The sequence below is a fragment of the Onychomys torridus genome, chromosome 19 (assembly GCF_903995425.1).
Source record: "Onychomys torridus chromosome 19, mOncTor1.1, whole genome shotgun sequence".
Classification (NCBI taxonomy): domain Eukaryota; kingdom Metazoa; phylum Chordata; class Mammalia; order Rodentia; family Cricetidae; genus Onychomys; species Onychomys torridus.
Window position 1 is genome coordinate 59156493 of NC_050461.1, and position 13605 is coordinate 59170097.

Here is a 13605-nt window from a genome sequence, read left to right on the forward strand (position 1 = left end):
AGCCCCAACTAAGGGTCTTCCAGTTAGGGGCCATGTTTCTAAATGCCAACATTTAGAATGGTCCTGGAACTTTTAGAAAATGGGGAAAATTCAATACACAGAAGTAGCAGGGCCCTCTGGCCTGGTACCCTGTGTATACTACCTGATGCCAAATGGTGGATGCTCCCTGATGTTGGCCTGACCATCATGATTGCTGACCTTCTCTGACATTGACCTGGCCACCACAGCTGAAAGCCCCTCCCTGATACTGAGCTGACTACCACAGCAGTAATAATATGACTCTTTCTCTAGGTCCTTAGATGCTCAGTGGGCCCCTCAGTCCGAGGTGTGCCCTTGTTAAGCCCTTGATGTGAGCTGTGTAGACTGTGGCCTGAGTTATTACCAATAAGTTCACACAGAGCATGAGCTCTCTTTTGACATGTAGACAGGCAGACAAAGCAGTCCTCAATACTCAATAAATACTAGAGTGGAGAAGGTCCAGAATGGTTCTCCTGGTCCCTGAGTATAGGGATTCATTTCCATGGGAGGGAACAGAAATGTGCTTCCTGTCTATCCGAACCGCCTTCCATCACCAATGTTACAACAAGTTGTCTGCCTGTAAGACCAGCTGTGAGCAAAGCCTAGTTAACTATGCCAATGGTGGACACATGTTTGAACACAGACTTTCCTCTCTCCAAGTCTTTCAATCTGAGATTAAAAGGGATAAGGATGGAGGAGAAGGAAAAAGAAAGTTCCAAGACTCCAACCAAAGTGAGAGACCCTGAACTTAGCCTCCTCCCCTTCTGCTGGGCCCTGTCCCTGGCTGGCTGACCTTCCTGTGGTCAGCTATGCCTGTCTGAATGAATGGCAGCTCTACAGAGTAACAGCCTTGTTGAACCGAAGGGACACTTGGCTTTGGGAAGAACAGAGATCTGATGATCAGAGGGAACAGTGTTTGCTGGTGAAGTGCTCAGCTGCATATCCTCTCACAGCCTTTCAGACTGAAGGCAAGCTCTACCTGATTCTGGACTTCCTGCGGGGAGGGGACCTCTTTACCAGGCTTTCCAAAGAGGTAAGTGACCCGACAGCCCATGGTGACTTTCTGTCTGGAAAACCAGGAAGGGAAGAGCATCCAGGGAGATGGGCCTACGAGGCAGTATGTGTATGAAGTGTGATGTGGACCTTTAGTGTGTGTGATGTGTGATGTAGTACTGGATGTGTGGTGTGTGATATTTGGTCTGTGTGATGGAAAGTGTGTGATATATGATGTCTTTTGAATGTGTAGTAAATGTGTATCAGTTTTCAAAAACTCGCACAAAACTAGCTATGGTTACATACACCCTTAACTCAAGAAATTCAGGAAACCGAGGCAGGATTTTGCCTTCACTGTCAGCCTGAGCTACAGGGTAAGATCTGCACAGCTGCATCAACAAACCTCCTAACAAAGTTCATGATGACATTTGGGGATGACTGTATTTGATGGCATCTCACTTCCCATCCTTGGAAGACACAGTTAATGCCATGTGGACCTCTCCTCTGGGCAGTGGTCCGTCCCTGTGTGTTTGTGTTTAGGAGCATCTTGTAGGCCTTTGCTCCCTGGATGAGCTTCATTGGCTTCTAGCTGCAGAGTTAGTTTTGTGTACCAACACTTTAAGTAAGAACGCTCCAGAATTGTACAGTGAAGGTCCTGTGTCCCTCGTGAGTTGAGGAGCATTGAGCTATCTTTGTGGGATGGGGAAATCCAGAATTCTGTCCATAGTAACAACATTCTTGTCTTCTCCTTTGAATGATTCTGTAAGGCTCAGAACAAAGGATAAGAGGTCTGGCAGCGTGCCGAAGGAATGCTCCTCACATTTGTCCAACTTTTGATTTGCCTGTGACAGTGGTTTTCAAGTCACCCTCTCCTTCCCTCCGCCTTTTTCCAGGCTTTCAGTAGATGTGTCTTGCTTAAAACTGCAGACAGAGAGGAGTTCAAGGCAGAGCATGTGGCCAGGCGGGAGAGGGCTCCCGGAGACTGTGAGCTGTTCTCCCTTCATTTCCTGGAGGCCCTGAGCAATGGCACATGTAGGGGCAGTTCTGGGCTCTGCTGATGGGATCCTCTACTTCTCTTAGCTCAGAACACCAGACCTTCTTTCTTCCTCTTGTTCAGCATCTGGTGAGGTAACCTATAGCTGGGCTTCTTGGCCAAAGTGATTGGTAGAAGCGCTGGAGATCCTCTCAATGGGGCGTGTGAGACCTGTTATTGCAGATGGATAAAGTGGCCACATCTGGGCACACGGGTTCTTGGGCAGGGGTGGCAACTTGAAAAGCCTTTCCTGGCATTCTCTCCTTGAGCAGAGCACTGGACAGCAGCCTGCTGTGTGCGGCCACCAGGCCTGCTTTCAAGGACTCACCTGTGGGCAGTGGATTAATAGTGGATTTGGGAACTACACAAGATGTACCCTGAGATTTGGGGAAGCAGAAAGTGATAATGGCTCTATGTGTACTAAATGCATCCAGTTATAAAAGGGAACTTGGCGCATGGTGGGATTTAACTGTGCAAAACACTGGTTAATGCACCCAGAAAAGAAACTGGCAAGAGGAGAGGTGTTAGCCACATTTGGGAAATAGAACAGAGGTGGAGGGGTGCTGGGAGGTGGAGAGGATCCACAGTCCAGGGCTAGCTCCCAGGGGTACCAGCTGACACTTCACAGGACCTAACACAGGTGTCCGTACTAGGAGCTGAGAGCACTGTCTGCTTGGCTGGTGACATTCACCACACAGTCCCATAACTAACTCATTTTAGCTCTGATTTCATGCCACACTCAGTTTGTATGTGAGTTTTTTTGTGTGTCTGCTTTCAAAGAAAATTCAGTGATAATATGGACTATAGTCTCTTCAACACGAATGTCTTATGGTAACGTGAAAGTGGTTTGTGAGGGCCCTGAAGGGGGGGATGGCCCTGTGAATGAAGCATAAGGACCTGAGTTAGGATCTCTACCACCCATCTCCAAAGGCTGGGTCAGCAGCACACTCCTGTACTCTCGGCACTGGAGAGTGGTTCCAGGGTATGGAATCAGGACATCCCAGGGCCAGCCAAGGCTAGCCAAATGGGTGAGCTCTGGGTTTGGTGAGATTTCCTATCTTAAAACATGGGGTGGAGAGTGTCCAAGGAAGACACCTGAGATGAACCTCTGGCCTCTGTGCACATATGTGTAAACACATCCATATGCATGTGCATGTATATATATATATATATGATCATGCAAGGATTTGCCTTCCTGCCGATATGACTACAAGCTATGAGCAGGACATGACAAAGCACTGCGAGCCAGTGTTCTGAAGGCCACTGGCTCCAAGGTGTCCCGATACTCTAACTGGCCTGGAATGCAGCACCAATCCCAACAATCACAGGCCCCTCTCCAACCAACACATTATACTTGGCAGAATGCATCCCTCTGTACAGAGGGCAGGTGATCAGGCTGCCAGTTTGCACATCAGCCCAGGGGAAAGACAGGAGAGGGGAGGGAGAAAAGTGAAATTGGAGACCTATTTTCTGTAGTCCTTCAACCTCCACAGTGTGGTCTGGTTATTTGAACTGTAACATCCATCATGAATTCGCACCCGAGCACTCCTAATAGGACGGGAGCCCCGGGTTGCACTGCAATCTGAGCAATTGTAGGGTAAGGGCGGGTTGGCGGTGGGATGAGGCTGCCCTCACAAGGCTGACCAAAATCAGCTCCATACGAGCACAGCCTCCAACCGTGAGGACTCTCCTGCAGTAGGAGTGTCAGGAAAGTGTCATGGGAGAGCCAGGATCCCCACATGTGTACTCTGGCACAGCCCTGGTTTCTTTGGGGCAGTGCTTTGAAACAAGCAGTCATGGGACAAGCTGAACCATGGTCCTTTCCCAACCCTCTAGGTCATGTTCACTGAGGAGGATGTCAAGTTCTACCTGGCTGAATTGGCCTTGGCTCTGGACCACCTGCATGGCCTGGGGATCATCTACAGGGATCTGAAGCCAGAGAAGTAAGAAGAAAGGCATTCACAGCCTACTCGGGCATCTGCCGCCAGCCCACGCCAGGGGCTGTTACCTAGGATTTATTTCCCAAGTGCACTTCAACAGTGGGCTGGGCACAGTGTCATGTGGGTGGGTCCTGTGCTGGAGTTCCAAGAAGGCTAAGCAGATGCCATCTCCTTACCCTGCACAGGTGCTCAGCAAATGCAGGGCCTGTGTTATTGTGGTAGAAAAGTGCCCATTTGTGAGACCAGGCCACATTTGTCCTTCAACATATACAGATGACCCGACAGGTGGGGCATAAGACTACACATATCCCTCCCCCTTTTGGCAGCTTGCACCACGGAGAACTATGTCACACAAGACATTTGTCCCCATCCCCAGCCTCTCCGTCTCCTCCTCTGGTTGTCATTCAGGCTTGGATACCTTCCAGCGACTGCCCAAAGTTCCAGGAACATGGTCAGTTAGCCTCTTCTGAGATGGCTAACTAGGAGATGGGTCAGATTAGTTCTCTCGAGGGATCAGCTGCTGGGCAGTGGCCATAGGGTCCCCAGGTCAGTGTGTATTGGGGGCTGAGAATCTGTAATGCTTTCATTTCTGGAGTTGTCTGTTAATCCAGTCTCCGTAAAGACAGGAACCACCCTGCAAAGTAACAGGGTTCAGGGTTCTCATGTTCTTCATGCATGGGCTGCATGTGACATGTTCCCAGGGCTCATGCAAAGCTTATCACAAGTTTACCTCACATTAAGCAACACGTAGTTCATGAGCCTTATACAAATCTATGCCTACAGCTATGCCTCCTGTGGAAGACTTCTGTGAGCTCAGAGCCACTCTGGGCATCAAGGCCCTGGCTTCCACTCACTTCTGTGTGCTCGGAGCCACTCTGGGCATCAAGGCCCTGGCTTCCACTCACTGCTGTGTGCTCAGAGCCGCTCCGGGCATCAAGGCCCTGGCTCCCACTCACTGCTGTGTGCTCGGAGCCACTCTGGGCATCAAGGCCCTGGCTCCCACTCACTGCTGTGTGCTCAGAGCCGCTCTGGGCATCAAGGCCCTGGCTCTCACTCACTGCTGTGTGCTCAGAGCCACTCTGGGCATCAAGGCCCTGGCTCCCACTCACTTCTGTGTGCTCGGAGCCACTCTGGGCATCAAGGCCCTGGCTCCCACTGGATGGTACTTGAAGCTAAAGACGGTAACATTTAATTATGGGATAAAGACAAAGATTCTGTGGTCCAATTAGAATTATTTGGGAATGGATCTTAATAGTTGCTTAATTCTGGGCAAAGATTCAGTGTGACCGAGAAGCAAAGATGAAAACATTTGCCTCTTTAATTATGACTTGTCATTTTAATTAATGTACCATAACCTTTTCCAGAAAACACTGGATATTCTTAAACCTGTGGCAAATAGTTTCAATGTTGTAGAAACACAGAGAGAAACATTTACCCTTTATGTCTGGCCGAGGGCACAGCTAGGTGACCATAGCAAGTTCAAGTGCCACGGACCCTCACCACTCCCATTACCGGAGTGCTTTTCGGCCTGCAGAGCTGTGGCTATCCCAGCTGCACTCTACACAGCTTACTTCCTCCTCGCCCAGACTTGGCAAACCCATTCTTTATGAATGTGAAGCTTTATGAATTCCTTGCGTGAGTGGAGATCTAGGCTTGCGGCAGGCTTCCCCACCCCTTGGGTGTCGTTTCCTTCCTCTCCAGCCACTTCCACATTTCTTTAGGGTGAATGGTAGCGCCTGGGATCTCACGGAGCAGGATTTATGACAGTCCTAGAAACAAGTAGAAGTCCTGGAGCCCTGCGTCTCAGGGTGTCAGAGCCGCTCAGCCAAGGGTGCAAGGGAGAGGAGCAGATGATGCCCCATCATGGGATGGGGCGTTCTCTACCTTTGTCGGATAACTAGGAAGAGTGAAGGCTCACTGGGAAACAGGCCAGCACCCCAGGGGCTTTGGTACTGCCAGACTGGCCCCAGGTTCCATGGCAGGATGAAGCCTCAGGCATCCCAGAATCCCTTTGCTGAACCCCAGCTATGCGTGGCCTTTACCAGAGACCAGGATTGGTCCCAAGTGCTGAGGACAGTCCCAAGAGAGTCTGAGATTCTGAGAAGAGGTTCTCTGGGGGCATCAAGGGCTTCCCAGGATCAGGAAATTTCCTCTGAAGAGACTGTGGGCATCTGTGGGCCAAAACAGTCAAAGAACCCACTCTTCTGTATTTGGAGGGGCCCGAGGGCTCCAATCTGAAGACTCAAGAACATGCAGCTCTGCCGGCCCATGACCAGGCTCCTTGGTTCCCCTCCCCAGGCTCATACCACACCCTTCTGTTCCATTCCTGAGCTGGCCCAGGCTACTGGACACAGACTGCTGTAAGAAAACCTACCCAGGATGCAGCCACGTCAGAAGCTCAGGCATTGAGCTAGGGCATCTCAGCTCCATGTGGCTTTTCTCTGACTCTATGTACCAGGGGACTGTGAGTTCTCTGTCTATTTTCTCTCTCTGAAGTCTGTTTTCTTTCTCTTTTTTCCAGTATCCTCCTGGATGAAGAGGGACATATTAAGATCACAGGTTGGTAATAAACAAACGGACAAATGAATAAATAAATACAATGACAAGCTTATCTCCCTTATCAGCCCTGATAAATTTGTGGACCACCTCCTAACAGCCCCCTGTCTCATCTCTGACCTGACTGAAGTTTTGGTTCCCAAATGCTGGCCTTCTGCCTGTGTACACATAGCAGGGGGACCGCCGACTTCTGGAATACTTCTTCTGTTCCTCTAAAGACTCCTTCCAGGCAGTGCTGGCCTCTCACGTGTGTGCTCACAGCCAAGGCACACTCAGACGTCTAGATCAACTCCTCTCTTCACCTGCCTAAGGTTCCTTCCAGGCCTTGCTCAGCATCACTGGGCCTTTAACTAGCTGCTCTGAGCCCATGCTCCTCTGAGGCAGGCACAGGGCCTGTTCAGTGGCCCTAGCCTTGTCTTCCACAGTAGCAGCCCAGCTGCCCTTGTTTATATCCAAACCTTGCAGCATTGATATAATCAGCCCAGCACCAGCTTCCAGTGCCTTCCCCCACTGCCTGTGTGTGCACCAGCTTCCAGTGCCTTCCCCCACTGCCCATGTGTGTACCCCAGCTTCCAGTGCCTTCCCCCACTGCCCATGTGTGTACCCCAGCTTCCAGTGCCTTCCCCCTCTGCCCATGTGTGCACCAGCTTCCAGGGGCTTCCCCCACTGCCCATGTGTGCACCAGCTTCCAGGGGCTCCCCCCACTGCCCATGTGTGCACCAGCTTCCAGTGCCTTCCCCCTCTGCCCATGTGTGCACCAGCTTCCAGTGCCTTCCCCCTCTGCCCATGTGTGCACCAGCTTCCAGGGGCTTCCCCCACTGCCCATGTGTGCACCAGCTTCCAGTGCCTTCCCCCACTGCCCGTGTGTATACCAGCTTCCAGTGGCTGCTACAAGAAGTTATGAGAAACAGATGATTTATCACTTTACTGTTCTGGAGCTGTTAGGTATCAAGATTGGCCCCTGGGGAGAATCCCTTGCCTTGAGTTCTTCATCTCCGCATGGAGTTCCTCCTCTTCTGCAGTGCTAGCATCTACGGTCTCTGGTTCTTTCCTCCACAGAGTCTGTAAGGTCATTTGGACCATCTGTTTAATATTCTACCTCAGGATTTGCACTGTATGCCTGCACGTCCCCTTCACAATACAAGATAATCTGTTCGCAGGTTCTAGACCATATTTGGGCAGCCTTGTCCTGTCTGTTGACTGGTCCTGGCCATGTATCCACATGTGCTGTAACCCAGAGTCCACTTGCCAAGGACCTGCTTCCCACTCGGGTGCCAGCCATGCTTCCTTTCCTCCTGCTTGCAGGAACTGTACCTCATTCCTCTCCATCTGGGCCCCTCAACCTGCAGTCACCCTGTGCTGATACATGGGAAAGGCTTTCTGGGAATTTATGTTCACTACCAAGAAGTTAACCCCTTGCTACTGTGACAAGGCACATGGTGTATGTGGGGTGGGGGTGAGGGGTAGGTATTCAAGGCTCTTTAAAAAATTCCCATCTTTGTAGAACTTAGCTTCGGGAACTTGCTGGGCTCTAGAAGCACATTAAGCCTGAATTATGCAATGTACAAGAGACCTTTTAGTCTCTGAGAGAAGTGATGTACATCAAGGGATCTGTATACATAGACATGGGACTGTGGCTCAGAGACTCAGGCAGTGCTGTGTGTTGTGCTTATGTTTAGATTTTGGCTTGAGCAAAGAGGCCATTGACCATGACAAGAGAGCCTATTCGTTCTGTGGGACTATCGAATACATGGCGCCTGAGGTGGTGAACCGGCGGGGACACACACAGAGTGCTGACTGGTGGTCCTTTGGTGTGCTCATGGTAAGGCTTTGTCCCCGGTTTGCTCTGTAAAGGTGGCTGTTCCCCAGCTGAATTCCTCATCCCAGCTTGATCCAGGGACTGGAAACTGGAATCAAGGCTTGAAAGGCCCTGGCCCCGCCTCTTACCTGTTGGGGAGGAGCAATGAATTTTAGAGCAGCCTTCCCCAAGACTGTTCTGGTTCTTTCTTCTGAAAATGGAAGTGGGGTTCAGATGGGGCCAGGCCTGCTTCATACTTAGCACCACAGATTGAACAAGAATGTGAAGACAGACAGTGGCTTCTCCGTTAAACATATCTCTCTTACTTCAGATGAAACCCTTTTGCTTGGTTGTAAAATTTGGTATGCACTGAAGTGTTCATGGAACTAGCTGGTTTTATATTTGCATCTAGGAAGGGTACCCATTTTCCAATCTGGGCATGCTCCTCCCTTCCTCCTCTTCCCACCCCAGCAGGACAGCATGTTCATTGACCCCTCACATCTCTCTGAGGCCAGATTCTGTTGCTCTGGAATCTAACACCAATGACAATCAGGGCATGGCATTTCCCAACATCTCTTAGTTTGAGCATTTAACAACAGAAGAAACCGTTAAAGACTGTGAGACCCTCAGTAGATGTGGTAAGAAAGGCTCAGACAGCTCTCAACATGGTCCTGTGCATCCAAACATGCTCCTTTCATGGACACTGCCACCTGTCATCCTCCACCCCTGTGGGACCCACAGCCCTGGTTCAGATTTGTCCCTAGGGATGTCTTGAAGCCTCAAGGAGCCGTGGTCACCAATACTTGGTCCTCAGCTAGCCCCAAGGCTGTGTAAAGCTGCTAACTTCTGGGTCACTTCTAGACAGCCAACTGGGGAGAGGGTTTAAGCCATAGTAGAAGATAGATGCTCTCTTTACCAGGGGCAGAACCACACGGTCCCTTCCCTGTCAGATCTTAAGGGAAGCTGGTTGGTCTTGGAGCATCACAATATGCCACATCCCATGAGAGAGTGGAGGGTGGCCACCATCAGCCTCTCCCTCTTGCACCTTAGGCTGGAGCTTGAAGCTGTGATACCCTGAAATCCAAGGCTCCAATATTTCCACCTCTTTTTAAGACTGTTACAAATTCTGCTCCATGAGATCCCAGGAGGTCCTGTCCACCCTGAAGAAACTGGGAAGTGGCTGCAAAGGGTCTCTTCTCCAGAAGGCCACCAGCCAAGTCCTGTGGTCCTAGGGTTGTCTTCCCCTACTGATCGAAAGGGTCTTTTTTGCACATACGAAAGAGACATTAGCTTTGCTTCTTCAAGGGGATTTTTGCACAGATAGCTGTGCTCACATACAAACACTGTCTTCCTTTATCCCCTGGCACAATGGTTCTCAACCTTCCCAATGCTGTGACACTTTAATACAGTTCTTCATGTTAGGGTGACCCCAACCATAAAATTATTTCATTGATATTTCATAACCATAATTTTTCTACTGCTATGAATCCTTATATAAATATCTGATATGCAGGATACCTGATATGAGACCCCTGTAGGGGTCACACCCATATGTTGAGAACCACTGTTCTGGCAGGGTGATGCATGCTTGCTAATCGGAAAAAGGGGCATGGGGGTGATGCTCCTTCCTTGGAGTCCTCCCTTCCCTTCCTACAGACTTTTCTGGAAGGTCTGAAATCTTCTTTGCTGACTCTGGGCTGTAGGTCAGGCGTGGTCCTGTCCTTGCAGCCCTCACTCCTGGAAACCCAAGCTGCTTCAGGAGCAGGCTGTCCCTACTGCATGTCCAGGCTTCCCCTTGCCTCCAGCAGCTGCTGTGGTGGCAAACAGTCTACACAGCAGTGCTGCAGACAAACCCTGGTCTTGTGAAGGAGGTCATGGACTCCTGTGCTTTCTGTCAGGGCAGCTGATAATGGGGTAAGAACGGGGGGCCAGGCTGGCTCCTGATATTAAGTCCTCCTAGACAGCTTCCCCATATAGTCCTGGGCAAGAACTACCTCTGGATACCTTTCCTGACCCCAAACTGTCCCTGGTTCCCTCTCTGCAGCTCCTCAGCATTCTGGTAGATTACCACACTACATCTCTCTTCTGTCACTGTGAATGTTTGCAAATGTCCCCAAACTCAGATGTCATGTCACCTGCCCCAGACTCCCTGGCACAGGAGCCCTGCACTGAGTCTGGCTCCCAAGGACAATGGGAATACAGCGGTCCCACCACACAGCATGCCTCATGATCTTTACCCTGCCTGGGTCTACAAAGCTGAGGCCAGGAGCTAGCTCCTGCTCTCAAAGGTGTGCTTACTGTAGTGGTTACCACAGGTAGCCACCAGAGCCATTGTGGTCCAGGTTCTCATACATAGAGGACAGTCTTCTGAATGGCCCACTCATGGGATGGCATGATACTTGATTTCATTCATCAACTTGACTGGGTAAAGTAATGTCTAGTACCTTAGTGAGGCACACTTTGGCGTGTCTGTGAGGGCTTTTCTATAGATCGTGAGAGAGGAAGACGAAACCTGAATGTGGGCAGGAGCATCCGTGGGCCAGGGTCCAGGACTGAACAAAAGTGGGAAAATGTGCAGCAGCGCTCATCAGTCTGCATTTCCTGAGCCAACCGATGTGAACAGGCCCCGCCTACCACCATCCCTTCCCTACTGTGACGGTCAGAGCCTTCTCAGCAGGAAAGACAGAACTGACCCTCCCTCCCCGTACGGCTCAGCAGCTATGGAAGCAAGAGTCGGTTGTGGGTCACCGTGTAGGGGTGAGTCTGTCACGCTGGGGAAGGTGTGGCCGTTGAACGGCCCTGATGGTTGTGGCTGGAGCTTTGGGGAGTTGGTCACATTGTACATGCAGCCAGGAAATATTGCGGGAGGAATGCCGGCGCTCAGCTGTTTTCTCCTCCTTCCTCTGTCCAGAACCCCACCCACGAGATGGTGCCAGCCACACTCGGGAGCTCTTCCCTCCTGAGTCTCTCTCTGTAAACACCATTGTAGACATACCCAGAAATGTGTATCCTAGAGAACTTTAAATCCAATGACGTTAACCATCATGTTCCCTTAATGGACATTTCACCACAGCTCAGAGAAAAGCAATTAATCAGCCTGAAGGTCCTTTCATTTTAATTAGAAGGACCCTGCATACCACGCCTTGTGAAAGTTGGGGAAATGCTGTCAGTAATTCCAGCACTGTTACTCACAAAGTACAAAGCAGGCACAGTGTCACCGGCCACCGTAAAAGTCCACATGTCACTGGAGGGTGTCTGGGACACCCTCATCTGAACCCCACAATCTCCAAGGACAACAGGACAGAAATGGAAATCAAGGCTCTGAGAAGAATGAGCAGCAGTTCCTAATACCCACATCCCCTGTGTCCTGCCTGACTGGTCATGTGATGACCAGCTTCTCTTAGACTTGACTGTGGCAGCCTCAGGTTCCTGGTGCTTCCTTGGGTAACTTTAGAAGTGACTTTCCAGTTCTCAGGTTCAAGTAGGACATGACTGTGTTGTACCTCACCTGCTCAAGAGACCGTTTGGGGACTGCTAATGTTTGTGAGGTGCTCTATAGTCACGAATCCTGAGCCCCATGATGGAAATGAGGACTTGGGAAGCCTGAGCAGGCCTGACCTCTAAGATGTCCTGGGGAGATGTGTACTGTTCATAACTCCATAGGTGGTGGTGGTGGGGGTTGGCCCCCAAGTGATGCAAGAGCCTGGGTCCACATCTGAATGTTGAGCCATCTGTTGACTGCAGAGCCTTAGGTCAGTGTAGATCACTATCTACATACCATGCCTGTTATTCAGAAATTTGGGAGGGCCCACGGCAATCATATGACACCAGAGCCAGTTGACTAAGACATACTCAGAGTTCCGCCAACCATCCCAACCCTGCTATACCCAGACCTTTCACAGTCTATTGGCCTCCACCAATCCCAGCTCTTCATCGCATGTGGGTTTGCTGCTGACACCGACTCTGCCTCAGCCAGCCTAGGCTTTGTTGCCTGGGTGATCTGTGGACTGCCAGAGAAAAGACCTTAGTGGATGCCTTGGGGATTCACTGTCCTGATGTGAAGCATGGTTAGGAACTACCAGGTCAGCAACCTGGCCCCTGTGAGCCCAGGCCCCACCCAACACAGGCGCCCCTGTGGCTGGACACCCTACGTTGGGTCTACTACTCTTTCAGGTCTCTGTGGCTCAGGAGAGTTTTCAGATCAAACTGTGGTTTCTTTTTAAGAATGTTGATCCACCATGTGAATTTGGATGTAGACTCCTGTGAAGATCACCCTTCCCGAGACTCTTCTCATGTAGCTACCAGGAGGCTGTAGGAGAGGAGTGTTCACACCTTTCTCCAGCTGGCCATGACCTTGGGTTCCTCAGACTCCCTTGAGCCAGAGCTTCACCTTAGCTAGCTGCCCACCTCTCTGACCTCCTCAGACTAGATGCAGGTGGCACTGGTGCCCAGATCCATGGCAATGTAAACTGCTGACTTTGGAACCATTTCCTGGGGTCTGAGGGCTGCAGCTGGGGAGTACCGTTTGTCATCCTGGGAGCATCCAGAAACTCAAGTGAAGCTCACCAGTATCTCATGATGTCACCTGGAGTGTTACCCATGCCCGTGTGCTTCCTGTGGGAGCTAAAGGGAACCTTGAGCCAAAGGGAACCTCGGCTGCTGTCACTTGGCTCAAAAGCCGTGGTGGCTTCTAAAACCAGGGCACAGGTCTCATTGGGGGAAGCCGTGTACCAGGCTCTGAGTCGAGACATAAAGGACAGATATTTCCTGAGCATCACCCAGAAATGACCCCCTTTCTGCAGGCTCTTAGGGTCTGGATGAAGCAGACTGTCTCATCACTGACACAGATCATCAAGAAGAGGTACCTAGCGAGCACTGCTGTTTGCCTCTGTCTTGGTCTCTGCCATGCAGACCTAGAAATGAAGCACATGAAAGGAGAGAGGGAAAGCGGAGGAATGGGCAGAGAGCATGGACTCGATTGTTCCAGCCGCCAGTGGAAGCCAGGAAGAAATCGGTAAACGGATGTTGCCACACATTGTTCTGGGGCGCCAATCAGCACCGAGGCACCCAGACAAGGAGGGGGGCTCCATTTCTGCAGTAAGGATTAAATGGCCACAGGTGGGAAGAATCCTTCTCATTGTGCCTAGTCCCAGGCTCTTTCTTGGAAATGGGGTTTCATGAGTGCCATGCATAGACTCAAAGGAAGAACCAAACAGCAAGAGTTCCCCTCACCGGCAGCCTATTTTGAGATGCTAAGTTCTATAATC

General features: G+C 50.7%; 1 protein-coding gene across 2 annotated transcripts in view; it reads left to right on the plus strand.

Annotated features, from left to right (window-relative positions):
* Rps6ka2 (ribosomal protein S6 kinase A2) overlaps positions 1–13605 on the plus strand; it is a 279066-nt gene that overhangs the window by 215396 nt on the left and 50065 nt on the right. For both annotated transcript variants that reach the window (XM_036168885.1, XM_036168886.1), the window contains 4 exons: positions 972–1051; positions 3881–3987; positions 6506–6543; positions 8220–8362. In XM_036168885.1, the coding sequence (XP_036024778.1) occupies positions 972–1051; positions 3881–3987; positions 6506–6543; positions 8220–8362 (368 nt within the window). The remainder of the gene's footprint in view (positions 1–971; positions 1052–3880; positions 3988–6505; positions 6544–8219; positions 8363–13605) is intronic.